The following is a 17,102-nucleotide window of genomic DNA, read 5'->3' as shown; positions in this document are numbered from 1 at the left end:
TTTCTCGAGGCATTTCTCAATATCAAAGTTTTGACAGTGGAGCCGAAAGCGCGGGAGATTGAAGATTCGTTCAGGAATTGGTAGTGTTACATATTATTTCAAAACACATATTTCATTTTTAAGCAGAAACGTTTTCGATGCTAGAATATAATATTTTCCCGTTTGTAAATACTCCAGTCAGTCAAGACATTCAATTCACAATAATTCCAAAAATTTTCAAACTTGTGTCAAGTGAATGGTACACTGGGACGACAATAAATCTCATTTTGTAACCTTGTCCGCAGTCCGGAAATGCAATTAAATTATTTTTTGCTGTATGGTCGTGAAAAAAATTCCAAAAGTTCTGCAAACTTGGGGAAGCTTTCGATATAATATTTCAACACGTATGTATTAAATTTGCAACCAATCTCAGTGTACGGAACATCTTTTATTTAATATTGAATATTAATGTTTTTTTTTTTTAAACTGAATGAGGTTGCAAATTTGTAAATGCATCAGTTTTCGAAGTTTGCAACCAAGTTCCAAAACTTTTGTTATTATTCCGAGACCACCTTACTCGAAAAAATGACCATCGTTCGGTATATATTTCCGATATCTGTGTCAAGTTTGCAGAACTATTGGAATTTTTTTCACGACCATATAGCAAAAAATAATTTAATTGCAATTTTAACAATGTTCCGTACACTTAGATTGATTGCAAATTTATTACATACGTGATAAGAAATATTATATCGAAAACTTCCCCAAGTTTGCAAAACTTTTGGAATTTTTTTCACGACCATGCAGCAAAAAATAATTTAATTTCAGTTCCGGACTGCGGACAAGGTTGCAAAATGAGATTTATTGTCGTCCCAATGAACCATTCACTTGACCGAAGTTTGAAAACTTTTGGAATTATTGTTAAATTTTCGATTTCGAATGTCGATTCTGACTGATGTAAAAGTACCTACATTTTTAAATGTAAAAACAAGGTTTCTGCAAGTACAATACTGAAATATACTACACCCACTTTATAATTTTAAGTATATACGTCTTATACTATTTATATACTTGCTAAATTTGCATTGGTACGTATATATATGGAATATTGGGTTGTAAATGACCTTAATCGATAGGTCTCTGTTAGGTCCTTTAAGGTCCCACAATTTTTTTATTAGATCCCATTTTTTTTTCTGTGAGTTTCGGAGTCGGTAATGTCGTTTTATACGAACGCGGAGGATTACAATATGATAATGTGTATTGTGTATGGGTGCAGAGGATGGTAATCCCACAACAGGGAGGAAGGATAAGTATTATATATATTACTTTTAAAAAAAAATTGAAGATCTTTTTATTTCAAAAGCAAGTTAATGTTAATAGATAGGATACTAAACCTCCTTTTAAGTTTTAGCGTTGAATATGCATACGTGACCTTAGATAGTGTTGTTTCTTTTTTGTTTGTTTTGTGTTGTTTTGAGTGTTATTGTACTCCGGTTCCAAAGCAGTTTTGTAAGAAATACGTAGGCAGATTTTTTGGCGGCGAACCTCAATCCTGAAGGCCAGACTGAAAATCAGCGCTGTTGCACTCTTTCGAGTCAATCAGCATAGCTGAGTCTGGACCTTTTGTCACAAACTATTTTTTTTTTCTTCTTTTCTCATTGTTTTTTTATTATTATTTTATTGTGTTCTTTAGGTTAAGTAGATTTAAATGTATGTATCAAGCTTGTTGTGGCAATAAACGTATTCATTCATTCATTCATTCATTCATTCTGTGGCACGGATAGGTCCAAGAAGCTTACTTGGCAAGCTTGGCAAACTTGGCAAGTTGGTGTGAAAGGGATAAAAAAACATACAGGCGTCATTCAACGTCATATTTTCTTGTTACAAGTTAATGGTCATAGTGCAATCTTCAGTGTATTAGATATTATAAGCTTCTTGGACCCATCCAAAGTTAGGTGTGAAAGGGATAAAAAAACATACAGGCGTCATTCAAGGTAATATTTTCTTGCAAGTTAATGTTCATACTGAAATCTTCAGTTACTCAGAGGAATAAACCTATAGAGTTCTTATATTGAGACAGAACAAAATACATATTTTCTAATCTACTTACTCTTAGTCAATAACAGCATAAGTCAGATTGAGATAGCGATAGAGTATCTGCACTGTCTTCAAACGTAGCGCGCCGGCAGTCAGTTTGTTTTCCAACCAGCTGGTGGGCTCAGTGCGTCAAGTGTTTTTAACGAAATATTTAGAAAATATAAAGTGTATAGTGTTTCTTTTTATTTGTCAGTGTGCTAAAATGACTATTGTATGTTTAGCTACCGGCTATTACTAGTCGAATGGGAGTTTTGGATGAAAACAATGAAAAAATATCTTTCCATCGGTAAGTGATTTTCAGCAAATTGATAAATCTTTATGTTCTAACCCTATTTGAAGGTTTTATCAAGCGCTTTTTTATAAGTTTATGTTGTAACTGTAACATTTACCCACTTTATGGGGTTGTGGAATACAAAAGAATTAAATAATTTTTAAAAAATGTCACAATATTATCAAGTTTGGCATTTTGTTTACCACCGTAGTGTTGTAACACATCTAGCGTATATTATCGATTTATGACAAAAAATCTATTTCATATTAACGTTGATTTATTTATTTTGTTTCTTATATCAGATTTATATGTAGTTGTTGTAGCAAATAATTGATGTAAATTTTCTACAGCAGGAAAATAAAAAATACCACGTGGTTGTTTTATTTGACTTATCTGTTTAGTTTGTTGTTTCTCTTTTAGATTATTAATAAATTCATTTTGTTTTAGATTTCCAGAGCTAAATAAAAAATGGGTATAAAACATGAGACGTGTAGATTGGACGCCGTCGAAATTTGCTAGATTGTGTTCACTGCATTTCGAGCCTGCGTGTTATCAAGATGGATACTCTAGAAGAATTGTGCAATCTTACGCTTTCGTTTTTTTTTGTTCCTTTAGATAATAAATACATTTGTGTGTGAGTGAATTTTTATTTGGAAATTTTTTTACACATTTACTTTAAATGTGTAACTATGTGAAAATTAAACGGTTGATTAAATGACAGTTCTCATAGATGAGAAACTACTATTGAAATACATACTTAATATACATGCGTTTTCAAAGAAAAACCCGCATAGTTCCCATTCCTGTGGGATTTACGGGATCAAAAGTAAAAAGTAAAAGAGAAAGTTATCCATTCTCGCATAATTTCGCATTTATTATATTCGTAGAATTAAACAAATAATGTATTCAACTGAAATTTATGATTAATTTTGTTTTTTTTTTATTATTTATTATTTCACGAAACCGTAAATGCAAAATGCATTCACGATTTTATCGATTGAAGCACATCCCATCACTATCACCTTCTATCTATCTAAATACGTACCTATAGTAAAAATGGTGCCATGACTATGTTGAAACGTAGCTTGTAGTCTATAGCTATCTCATTCTTTCTTACGACGTTTTCTTTAGATAGAGAGAAACAAATATATGTAAATTGTATACGCTCGATACAAGTACTCTATAGGTTTATTCCTCTGAGTCCAGTTAGATATAAGCTTCTTGAATGTGAATGGGTCTCATTTGTACCACAGATAAGCGTTGTGACCGTCACAGAGTACTTGATACAGGAGACCGTGTTATGACTAACGTTTATCTGTGGTACAAATGACAGAACATTAATGACGTCATAAAACGTCAAGTCAATCGAAATTTTATTGTAATTTGTGTCCACCTGATTACTGATAAATTGATAATATAATTCCTCCAATGCTTGCGAAACTTTTGTCTGTTTATAATTTGTGTTTCTTTGTTGATTAATGTTGTTACACGGACCCGGTGTTTGACTGCGTTAAGGTGTTCTTAGCAAAAAGGAGATTACTTAACTGTATAAATGCCGTGACGAACATTGATTAAAAATGAGTAAAATGTCGAAGAATAAATTAAACTTGACCCTCCCACCAGGGTCTATAGATACGGCTCCAGCAGTAACACCGTCTAATATGACACCACAGCTGAAATCAGCTACTGCTTCAGAGTAAGTACAATTAATTTTATATTAATATATTGATTTTGAGTCTGTAATATAAATGTTAAAGTTATATGTATAATTCAAGTACCTATATACCTTATACCAGTTTTGGGTAATCAGCAGATACCTATAATGTATAAGAATTGATGATTAAATTAAATTTTATTTTACATACTATAAATATTTACTATAAGTACTTACCTACATACTTTATCAATTATACACAATACTCATATTTAAAAAAAACTATTGGATTTACATTGTCTGAATTTTACATTTGAATACCACAACATTGATAAGACTTCTATAGACTGTATATCAAAAGATCTTTCCAGACTAAAATAAGTTATGATAAATTAATAACCTTTTTTCAGAAATTTTGCCCATTGTTATCTCTATATTATTCTTCTTAATTAACAATTTGCATCAATACAATAAGTAATTTATGTAAATTTCTTACTACATTAAAAATCATTACCATAGATTTCTTAAATTATTGTGTGGTCTCATGGTGGTTTCTGACATTGTTCTTTCAAATCAAAATGTATTACATATTACTATCTTGTATATTACTATCTATCTTGTTATATTACTATCTATCTTAATAAATGTTTTACTTTTAGCTTTGCCTCCATGGTAAAAGGAAATTATCATGCAAAGAAATGTATCAGAGTAGTAAAAAAAATGTTCAAATCAAACCATGAAATTCTTTCAGAAATACAAACAATTGTTTGTATTTCTTTTACTACAACCTTTCAGATAGAAAGTAAGGATATTAGTAAGGATGAATCATGTGACATTTTTCATAAAAACATCTTAAAATCTATGAAAATTACAGTCTACAAAATGCCTTACCATTATCAATTAATGGCATATCTATCTTGTATAATTTATGAACAAAAAAGTATTTTAACAAAACATATTTTGATAATAATTTTTATATCTACCTAATTTATTAATATTCAAATAAATAATCATCAAATATTAAGTATGCTTATATATAAGAAGCATGTTTGTGTTCAGACATGTCATGATTCAGCTTTATAATATGATTCATAGCCTTAGCGACCAGATGTCTGCTATTTTATATTCTATGCATCACCTGTGTTATATTAAGAACTATTATTTTTAATTAGCAATGTATGAATTTGAAGCTAACAATATATTGGATTAAAATATACAAGAATTGTTTTAATTTTAATGTACTGTGGAAACATAATAATTTTTAAGCATAACATTTTAATTCCTTTAGTTTGATAATTTCATTCATCTTTTACATGCAATATTCATTTCATTAATAGTATATGTTAATATTAAAAGGAAGAACATCCTTTTGTGTATTCTACACAGGTATTCTACATTGATAGATGTGGCAATATATAATTTGCACAGACTGTTATTGTTTTTTTACGTCATATTTATATTGTGCCTAATTTACATCTCATTTAAATTCAGTAAAGTATGTAGTAGTATGGTAGTATAACAAGTAACTATTTTGCTATTTGAATTGCCAAGTATTTGAGGGTTTATTATGAAAGTTTAGATACATATAATGCATTATAATTTGTGGGTTTTTGGGTAGATGCATTATGCATCTGTTTCTTTATGGACAAGTAGGCATTCTGTGTCCTGCAAGACAGTGACTTGTTTAAGCAAACCACTACACTTACCAGTTAGTTTGTATGTACTATGTATTCAGAATTGCAACTGCAAATATTTTTTTTTCATATTTTTAACATGAATTTTATTATAGACGACAAGGTTTAGCTGGCAAATCAAAGACGAGCATTGAAGCTCTCACTGAGCGACTGGAGCAGATCGAAATGGACGACACACAGAGACGAAGAATAGAAGTCTTCCTCTGCCAGAAAGAGAAGATTGGCGAACTGAGCGATGATGACTTTGAAAAGCTTGGTGAATTAGGTACATTATTGAGCATTTTAATTTTATGTATTACTTTCACTCTTTTATTTTATTAAGGACTGAAAACTTGTATTTTATACAAATATTTTGATCTTAATTAAGATAAGTTTGTTAATTATAATTATTGTGATGCTGTTTAATTCATTGAATAAGTGTTGTGTTTGTTATAATTTTTTTTTGTTATATTTTTTTTAATTATTTCAAGAAAGTTGTTAATAAATATGAGCTTTATTATTTTCAGGCCAAGGCAATGGTGGTGTAGTGATGAAGGTGCGCCATAAGTCCACGGGTCTCATCATGGCAAGGAAACTAATCCATCTTGAAGTGAAGCCAGCCATAAAGAAACAGATTATAAGGGAACTGAAAGTACTTCACGAGTGTAACTTTGCTCACATTGTCGGTTTCTACGGAGCGTTTTATAGCGATGGCGAAATATCTATTTGCATGGAATATATGGATGGTGGATCGTTGGATTTGATATTGAAGAAAGCTGGAAGGATTCCTGAGTCAATTCTAGGTATAAATTAATTATTTAAATGGGTTTCAATGTTTATTTTCTTTTACACAGTAAGGCTATTGCAAATGTAATTTTTGTATTTCTCACACTTCTGTTAGTTCTGCCATTAATAATATGTATTTAAAATATGTTGAACTGTTTAATATAGTGCAGATAGACCTTATGAGACCTTAATATAAAAATCCAGTTGAGGTATTTCAATTCTAATGTAATCTACATTAGGATTGAATATAGATGTGAATCTTCTTAGACATTATACAAAAATATCTGTAAAAATCACTCATATCTGTAATATTATAAATCCTTGAGCCTCTAAACAATTAAGCAAAATATTTTTCAGGAACAATCACATCAGCGGTATTAAAGGGCCTCAGCTACTTGCGAGACAAGCACGCAATAATGCACCGTGACGTGAAACCGTCCAACATTCTCGTGAACAGCAACGGAGAGATTAAGATTTGCGATTTTGGTGTGTCCGGACAACTCATTGATTCGATGGCCAACTCGTTTGTGGGAACGCGAAGTTATATGTCGGTATGTATTGGATAACAATAGAGCTAATAAATATTTTGTGAGAATTTATTTACTAAAATTGATAATTTCTGCATTCATTTTCGTTGTAAAGTTTTTAAACATAATATACATACTTTTGTATCATAAACACGGATTGCATTATGGTCAAGTCGAATAATTTTTGTCTACTAACTTTGAAATTTGCATCACATAACAGAGATTCTATGAGACACATTAAATTCAAAACAATTTTCCTTTCAATGTTAGACTATAACTTCAATTATTTGAAATATAAATTAATTATGTTAACAAATAATATTATATCATTGAAATTACTTTATTTCCAGCCGGAACGTCTTCAAGGCACACACTATTCAGTGCAATCAGATATTTGGTCTCTCGGTCTATCGCTAGTAGAGATGGCTATAGGCATGTACCCCATACCACCGCCCGATGCGAAAACATTAGCTGCTATATTTGGCGGTCAGAATGAAGATCACTCGCCCGGCCAGGTAAATAATATATTTTTTATAATTTATAAAAAAAATTGTTTTTTATAAATTGTATTTTGAAAAAATTAAAATTTTGCTTACATAAATGATAGTGAAATATACATTTTACATTATTTCTTTACCATGTTGAAATTTAATATTAATATTTAAAATTTAAATTCTTGTAAAAACTATCTTGTCCATATTGCATAAAAAGAACAGTTGTTTTACTTATTCACATATCAAATGCATACATCCGTTATATGTGATAAGAATGCAAAGTGAATTTGTTAAGGTTCACCTTGATGGGTCGTGCATATGAATATAATATTATTATTCTTTATGAAATTTAAGCGTAGGTATAATTTAAAATAGTTAATATTTCACACACTCTCTAAGCAAAATATCTATATCTAATCTGTATAGCGAAAATTCGTTTGAGAATCATCCTGCATCTTCATATTATCAGAGCAAAAATACTCTTTTTGTAGCATACTTACTGTTCGTAAAACATTAATTAGTTCACATATAGAACTTATGCGATTTTTCTAGTATAAAAATCGAATCAATAAGAAAAAAAATGTTGTGTGGTTTTATGAAACCACGGTAAAAGTGAAACTTAGGCACAAAATTATCGTATTTGTACGATAATTATCGTACGGTTCAACCGTCACGCGACATGCGCTACACAGACCAAAAAGTTTGAGACGATGTAATAAAAGTTTCACTTTAAAAAAAAAAAATGAAAAACTTTTTATTATTTATCCACTTTTTAGGCGCCAAATTCGCCTCGTCCAATGGCGATATTCGAGCTACTAGATTACATAGTGAACGAACCTCCACCAAAGCTTCCGGGTGGAGTATTTTCCGACGAGTTCACCGACTTTGTTGATCGATGTCTCAAGAAAAACCCCGATGAAAGGGCCGACCTTAAGACGCTGATGGTGAGTTTGTTTTTGTTTTTATAATGATAATAATATGTCATTATTCTTTCAAAAATTTTATAGAAGTATAAGTCCAGTATAAGTTTTATGAAACGTTATTGAAATATAACTTACCTAAATGTTTTTTCACCGATCAAGATATGACTTTGGAAACTTAGAGAAACAAGTTCCCAATCGAAAATATTAATTATAAAGTTTGTGTCTATTCCTCGGATATTATAAATGCGTAAGCGTGTTTGTTTGTTTATTAGTCCTTATTTCATGTGACATAAGGCCGATACGGCCGTATGATTTTTGCGTATAGAAATATTTAAGAGGCTAGAGAGTGACAAAGGCTGCAGTATTACATCTCATTTACGTAGAAAGATCCATATGATGCGCATTTGTATCAATCCATGTATGAGAACTGTTAATTTTCTTTAACCAAGTGAGTGAAGGCGAGGGCAACAGGAGCGGACACAATAATCACTACAAAATCTTAATCTATACTTCTATACTATAATTATTATAAAGAGGAAACGTTTGTAATCATGTAATTATGTAATTATGTAATTATGTATGTATGTATGTATGGTTTTCACGCATAAGCTACTGGACCGATTTCAAAAATTCTTTCACCATTAGAAAGCTGCATCTTCACTGAGCAACATAGGCTATATTGCATTTCAAAAAAAATTAGAGATCCTTACCAAAAATGCAATAATGTAACCCAAGGTGTAAAAAAATCCTTAATAAAAATTCTGTCATCGCGTGCGCTGCGGAATCTATTGAAGATAGAACAAAAAAATGTTCAAAGGTATTATAGAATGGATCAATATCTACAAGAAAGTCCGCGATACCATATGTCCATCTTCAGTAGTTATGTTACTACAAAAACTTTTTTACGTTTTCAAAGTAAATAGAAGTGCCGACAGTAATCAAACCATGTTATCCATACACATATATTAATTCTTATCCCATTAAATGATGTTTTATTATAGACTGTTTCAATACCAGAAAAATACTTTTTAAATAAAAAAAATTGGATATTCCATTCAAAAGATATAACGAATTTTTAAAAGTGTCAATTTACAGAAAATAGTAGGCATACTGTTTAATACAATGAGCAGGCGTAGTGCGGGACGGGGTGAGAGTGATTTTCATGTGATTAAAAATTAAACCTATAGTCCGACCTATAGTAGACTTTTCACTGTCAGGATATCCCTATCTATGCGGGTGAAACCGCAGGGCATTGCTAGTATATAATTAATCCAAACACGTGTTGTGTACAGAACCACGAGTGGATCCGCGGCGCGGAGGCTGAGCGCGTGGATATAGCGGGCTGGGTGTGCAAGACGATGGACCTCATGCCCTCCACACCCAACTCCAACGTGTCTCCTTTTTCTTCATAAGCTGCAAGAAGTGCATACTTTCATCAGCGAAAAAGGGTCAGTTTTTGAAGTGAAAACTTCTTTAGCGGCGTTGGGTATAAAATCTTAAACTCGCGTCAGGACACGTGGCCTGATCGAAAAATCGTGAGACGGGGTTTTTTTTAGCCCTTATATTCCATGCGTAAGACGGATACCATTCCAAAATATCAAACATGCTGAACGTTAATAATCAAGTTTTCACTTCTGCCGGCACTCCCGGAGTGCAACCCGTCTTTTTTTTGTTTAGCTTGTGGTGTTTGGTCTATAGGTTGAAATCTTTCAATATCTCCAAGGTCGATGTGTCGTAAGTTTTTAAATGCCCTGCCCCTGTTCCATGATGTCTTATAGAAGCATTATTTTCAGTGTGTCATTATTTTCCCGCTGGAAATAATACTGGCCTGTAACTGAAGTTCAAATGTTAATTTTGAGCCATTTTTTGAAACTCACTTTTCTACTAATTCATTTATAGTTCATCTTCGTTAAATATCCTGCAATATTAGTAATAATGATGCCGGGATAATAGTTATGTATCATGAGATTCAAAATAAGTAATTATATTTTTAAACACTCTTCAAAGAACATTTTTACACAGATGTCTCTGTATTGCAGGTCAAAACATTTCCCAAGAGAAAGCGGGCGAGACAATCAGTGAGGACGCTGGCGCAGAGTAGCTGCCCCCAACAGGCCGCAGTATGTCAACTCTAGACAACCATTACACACCAACAATCAACCAACCAACCAACCAATCAACCAAACTCATGTAGAGACGAACCTTTGCCTATTTTCAAACCCGGGCACTTTTAAATTGCGGTTTTACGTTATGTTTTCCCGATATTGCAAAGTTGTTTACATTGCGGGTACATCGTTTAATTGAGATTTGTGTTCAGATTTTATTGATAAACGAGTATTGAATGTGTTCTTAAAGCATCTCGTCTCTATGAAACATATTGCATTGATAAAAAAATACATAAACGGACGTCCTTTGCGATGTTAAATTATCGAGATCCGTTCGCTTATTGGAATCTTGTATTTCGTACGAAATTCTGGGAAAATATGTGGCGACGACGCAGGGCTCGGTGTGGGCGCTCCGCCGCCGCATGCGGTGCGGTGCGACGGACGCGTGAGAGCGAAGCCGACATTTCCGACACAGGGTGTGATCATTGAGATAATATTACTACGTATGGAGGAGACACCACGAACAAAATCTGTGCGCCATTTTTTTGCTCTAAGTTTTAAAAATTATTATCTAGTTAGGTACTTACCGATAAAAGTTATTCCTTTGCCCTTTTCCGTATTATTTGTGCAATATCGTAAAACACACGAAGGAATATTTGATGCGTTTCACTTTAACCTTTTGACCGCCAGAGCAAAAACGCATCGCCGTGCCCTCCACGCCAAGCCACAAATTCAATGAGATAACCTTGAAAATAGTAGGGAGTCCAAAATGTTATCGATAAACATAATAATTCACGTCTGAATATTTGAATAAACAGCTTATAACACAAAAATAATATTTATTTAACCTCATCTCCTACTGTAAAAACTTAAGACCACATTTATAGCAACTATCAACAAAAAAAATCAACCTTTTGAGATACAAAAATACATATAAAATTGCAGCAAGTTACAGCACTATTCTCTATCAGTTACGCCCCATTGGCATGTATACATGCCAATGGCGCGGGCAACCATCCTTTTTTTTATAATCTCTCGCTTCTGATTAGGGATGTGTAGCTGTATATTATTATAACTTATCGAGTTTATTTATTAAGTTTATATGAACTATAGGTATTATTGTGGAGTGTTTATTTGTAAATATCAAAACAACTATTACCTTTAAATAAAGGGAATTGCATTAAAACTACATATTTATTTTCCAATCATTTAGTTTAATACTTGAGTTATTACAAATACTAATTATATGTAGGTACCTATTTAGGTCAATTACCATATTTTGATATGACATAGCGACAATTTGTATCATAAGAATATTCTAATAAAGGCACTGATTAGACTTATTAGGTAATAAATTTTGAAAACTGCTCGCTCACTCGCCCGCTACTCGATAAAATATTTTTACAACTTTCCGCACTTAACAACACGGCACGCGCTTACGACGTCACCAGTCCGACATCTATTCATGTCAATGGCGCAGAAGGGGTTGCATATCGATACTGTGCTAGGGATGCGCATGATTGGCGAAAAGGAAAATATTCAAATCAACAATATCCACAATATAGACAATATGGTATTATACCAAAGAATGTAGTATTTACCTTTTTTCTCAGTGACTAAGCTTATATATATTTTTTGTAGTTATTACAAAAATTAAGCGAATTAGAGTAATTTCGCTGAAATTTTAATGAAGTTACTTGAATATTACACTACATCACTAGTAGGCACGTATACATGTCATTGGCGCGAGAGAACATGCTTTTTTAGCCATTAATTAAGTTATTTTTTGTCATCAAATATTTGAATAACTACTTGGCAATTTTGTTTACTGTGTACAATTATGTAATAACTGGGGATTCAGTTCATAAACTGTATAAATAAAACACGTAAAAGTAAAGGTTTAATATGTTTATTTTGTATTTATCTATGATCTGTTTCTTGGCATGTATAGGTGTCGTTGGCGCTCAGGGCACGATTGCGCATGACATCTATAGATGTCATTGGCGTTCAAAAGGTTAAAACAAATAAAAAATGAGCGTGCAGTTACGCCATATGGCGTATGTTGAGCGGAACATAAGTGATGTAGGCGGTGTCGTCTCCATATGTATATCTCAATGGGTGTGATACTAAAACATTGTGCATTCGCGGACAAACTAATCGAGGGGGTTTTTAAACGAACTAAAACATCTAATCGATTAATGGTCAAGTAGAGTTGATTTCACTAGTTGCAAGTCGAAAAAATTGTTAGTAGTGTTTTGACATATTTTTCTTTGCTGAAAGTGCGTAATTCATGTCAGCTGGTAAATGTTATTAAAATAGTTAAGACGCCGGCCACTAATGTGGCGGTGTCGAGCCCCGCAATACTCGAACGGGCGGCCGAGCGCCGCGCGTGGGAGCGTTGCGGGTCTCCACCCTCATATAGTTATCTTGTAAAAGAATGCGTTTTCTAGAAAATACACGAATAAAAAAAAATATAAACGAAAAAAAAATCGAAAAAATTTTACTTCGTAGATACTTTTTTTTTCTATTTTTGACGTGATGCACTTTTTACCCGTTTGATTTGTTTTATTCGCTTCGTTTTAGTGAGCCCCGCCTTTTATACCCATAATGCACCTAGTACGTAGGCGACGCGCTACCGCAATGTGTGCCGAACGAACGATTGAGAGTGAGTGATTTTCATCCAATTCTTGCGATTGGGTGATAATCACTTGTGCGACGAAGCATTTTTGAATTGTTGGCGCTTCCATACATTGTTGTAGTACATTTATTCACTTAGAGCACTTAAGTCCCGCGTGTATTGTATGTTCGCTTGGTGGTCGCTATTATTTTGCCCCGTCTTCCTGTTTAGAGGTTAGATTGTGATATTTATTATAATCATGCTTGTATGGAATGTTTTGGCATATGAATCGAACTATTTATGAATAACGCCGAAATCTTATTTAGATAGGCATCTATACATTTATTATGTTATGTGTAATATTTGAATTACTGATACTATCAGTGCCAATAAAGTTTGTTCCTCGTCTTTATTGTACACTTTCATCGTTATGAAAGTTTATTTAATGTTCTTGATAAATATTAATGTTTCCCTTTTTAGATTGTTCAATTCGCTATGCGATCACTGATTGTTAAAATTTTAAATGTTAAAAACATTGATGGAATTATTAAAGACAGTAATTTGAAACTTTAGTAAATAAATAATTAACCATTTTTAGCAATCCTTTGAAATTAATGGCATTTTATTGATAAATTATTTTATATCTATTAGTTTTGGATGTAATTTTGTTGTAAATATTTTTACTTATATATTTTACGAAAATTTTGACCTTCAATTCCCTTTGAACTAGGTTATCTGTGCATTTATAGTTAGAAAATAATGGTTGTTATTATAATTACGTTAGGTTTTTATTACAGGGTCATTAAACAGTCAACTTTGCAAACATCGTTGGCTTTCTGCGTGTTTTTCTATTAGTAAATACAGATTATTAAAATGAATATATAGTAGTAGCTTGTCAAGCTTGGACATTTCAGTTATCAAGGCAGACTTTTGGTAAGATTTCCATGAGGCAGTAACTATGAGACTCGCGAAGTTTTATGTGACGGAAACGTTTTGAAGTTGAAAATATCGATCTCAGTAAGGAGAAAACGACATAATAATATATTTTGTGTATTATCATTCACTATACTTTATTTATGAACGTAATATTGCTCATTTATTTATGCACATTTAAACGTATTTTATTTTGAACTGGTAACACCTCCGCATTTCTTGGTGTATTTATAATCGGTGTTATCATATCAAAATACTTTTATCTATATTTAATGTTGCTAGATTAAAACTGTATTACTACTAAATGAGTAGACAATGTCGATGAACAAATCTCTGTTTTTATTATTATTGTATCTAAGTGTAGCAATCGTATTATTTTGTAGTTAGCTTCTTATTAGGTTACATGTACAAATAAATGTTAACGGAAAGCAAATAGCCTTTTATTTATTGAATTCTCTTTGTCTATTTTTTCTTCTATAAGTACCATTTGACTGAAAATCCTGCCCCAATGAGATTTCTGATTTAAAAAGTTTAACAATACCTATACCTGGTGTGGTTATCTTTCTGTAAATAACATTTTCAAAAGTTAAATAAATAATCAAAACTTAATTGACTTACAAAAACAAAACTATGCACAGGTACACTACGGCCCATATTCCATAATATTAAATTATCTAATTAATCTGGATATTGGTGATTTTATATAACACTAGCGGTCCGCCCCGGCTTCGTTTGTGGTACATATGAAAAATAGATGTTGGCCGATTCTCAGACTTACCCGATATGCACAGAAAATTTCATGAGAATCGGTCCACCCGTTTCGGAGGAGTATGCAGACTAACATTGTGGCATGAGAATTTTATATATAAGAAGATGTATATTTATTTTAAAAAATCAAGCTCGTTTTGTTGTTATCTCATAGGATTTTATATACGTTTTCAATTACTCTTCTTACCGAACTGCGCTAGCAGAATGGTTAAATTATTATTTCCAACGATTACAAAATTGTAAGACATCATTTTTATGGATTTTATTATGTTCAATAATTAGGTACATAAAAACAGCCATGGCATCTGTGTATAAGTTATTAATTTATGTTTATTATTTCAGAATTTAATTTTTCATAAGTACAATTTTTTAATCGGTCAATATCTAGCAGAATCAATTGCTAATGACAGGTAATGCACCACTGCGTTTTATAGCTGCTGATTTATAAATTTATTCCGACCCAGTTTTGTAAATTTTAAATGTCTGAATATTTTCATTCAAATATACAGAAAAATTCCATAATCTTTTTCATTTTTCATTAAGCTTACATCATAAATAACATTGTTTTAAAGAAAAATATTCTTTTTCGGAACTCATTAAGAAGACATTAAAGAGCAAAGTTTAAGCCTACGTTTGTTTGGAAGATCGTTTATAAAAGTTATGTAAAGTTGGAAATTTTTGCGACTTTAATAATAATATTTATCAGCTGTGATATTATCATATTCTCATTTTCTTGTAATACTATTTTAGTACTTAGTTAATGTGAGTTTTTTCTACTTATTTCTGTCTTTCAACATTTTGACGATTCATTACTGCTTCTAAAAGAAGTCTAGTTAAATAAATGTTTTAAATTGAGTTGTTTTCAATAACGTAACATCATCATGATATACCTAGAATTAGGTTACGTTATATTTGAGCTTGGAGTTCAACATCTTACGCAGATATAGGTCACCTTGAGGTATTTGTAGATGTCTGACATAACCTGCCTTCACCGGAGTAAAGAAGTTTAATCATGTAGGATTTTCTAACGGAAAAGGTTACCCCTACCCTACCCCTACCTATGGAATGACTGGAAATTGAATATCAACTATTATTTAAATATGCGGAGAAATATCGTTGAAATATATGCTACTTACTAAAATTATTAATTATTTTTTCAACAGACTTGAAAAGGAGAGGTTCTCAATATGACTGTAATTTTTGGCATTTTTTACCTTAGATACTCTTTTTTATTAAAAAGTTTTTGGCTCCGGTTTGCCATTTAAATTGTTACCTAGATAAATATTTATATTTTTGTTAAAAAAATATAAAATACATTAATATTTTAAAACACAGAAGGTGTAATTTCCAGAAGGAATAAAGAAGCTAAGGGATTTGGACGAATTCATGGCACTGAGAACGGTGAGTGCACTTAAAATGCTAATTCTTACCGCTGATCTCTAGAGGTTCATTCGATCTCATCCATTATCCACGTAGAGGCCAAACCGAGGTTGTCATTGAAAAGTATTCAGCAAGATTTAATTGCATTGTATTCGGTGTATCTGGCTTTTTTGTTTGCTTTCACAAACTCAGAATGATTCTCAGTATGGTTATCTTCAAAAATTCCCAAATCATGTCAATAACTTGCTTTTATTCGACAAATAGGTACCTATCTATTTATACTATTGCCTATTTTACCTATTTATACTAATGTCTATTTAAAAATTAGGTAAATAGAAGTTTTAATGGCAATTTACTAAATCACTCATTCTCTGTAAAGTCATGATTACCTTGCTTCTCAGGCACAATGCGAATACGGATCCTAACTTTGCCTAAGATTTCCTACATTCTTATTTTTTAAATTTATCAGGCTATATCCATCGATGCGCCTAGACTTTACCTTCATAACCTCGGGAAGTTTCTGAGTTCTAAGAACTTACGATAAGATAAAGCTGATTGGAAAGTCATAGGCTATAAAACGTGTCACTGATTTCATCTCATAAGTAGGTCAATCGATATTTTGTTAGCCAAACAGAAGGATCATTAAGACCCATAAGAAAGGGAGAATATGTTGGAGTAATTTAAATTTACGATGGCGTATCATTCCATTGTGCTTTTGGAGGGTCCTGAATATTAAGATTATGGACTTAACCTATAAACTTTTGGGTTACAACTAGATACTCGTACCTCCTACAATCTACATAAATTGTAACTGTAACGTTTTCATCAATACATCGTTATATTGCAATATAGGGTATTTATTGTTACTCCTACACTAATAAGATCGTTTTGAAGA

At 32.0% G+C, this 17,102-nt stretch overlaps 1 protein-coding gene across 1 annotated transcript; it reads left to right on the top strand.

The window, feature by feature from the left end:
* Positions 1 to 3,691: 3,691 nt before the first annotated feature.
* Dsor1 (mitogen-activated protein kinase kinase 1) lies at positions 3,692 to 11,184 on the top strand. The gene is made up of 8 exons (XM_090112875.1): positions 3,692 to 4,043; positions 5,791 to 5,960; positions 6,202 to 6,477; positions 6,818 to 7,011; positions 7,338 to 7,502; positions 8,258 to 8,425; positions 9,697 to 9,852; positions 10,444 to 11,184. Exons 1-7 carry the CDS (start codon positions 3,925 to 3,927, stop codon positions 9,814 to 9,816), a joined length of 1,212 nt encoding a protein of 403 aa, XP_089969001.1. The 5' UTR covers positions 3,692 to 3,924; the 3' UTR covers positions 9,817 to 9,852; positions 10,444 to 11,184.
* The last annotated feature ends 5,918 nt before the right edge of the window (positions 11,185 to 17,102 follow it).

The sequence above is a fragment of the Colias eurytheme genome, chromosome 19 (genome assembly GCF_061535395.1).
Source record: "Colias eurytheme isolate Ceu_HAF_F1 chromosome 19, ilColEury1 Martin Lab GWU primary, whole genome shotgun sequence".
Lineage (NCBI taxonomy): Eukaryota > Metazoa > Arthropoda > Insecta > Lepidoptera > Pieridae > Colias > Colias eurytheme.
Note: the sequence above shows the minus strand (reverse complement) of the source record. Positions and strands in the feature narration are given on the sequence as shown.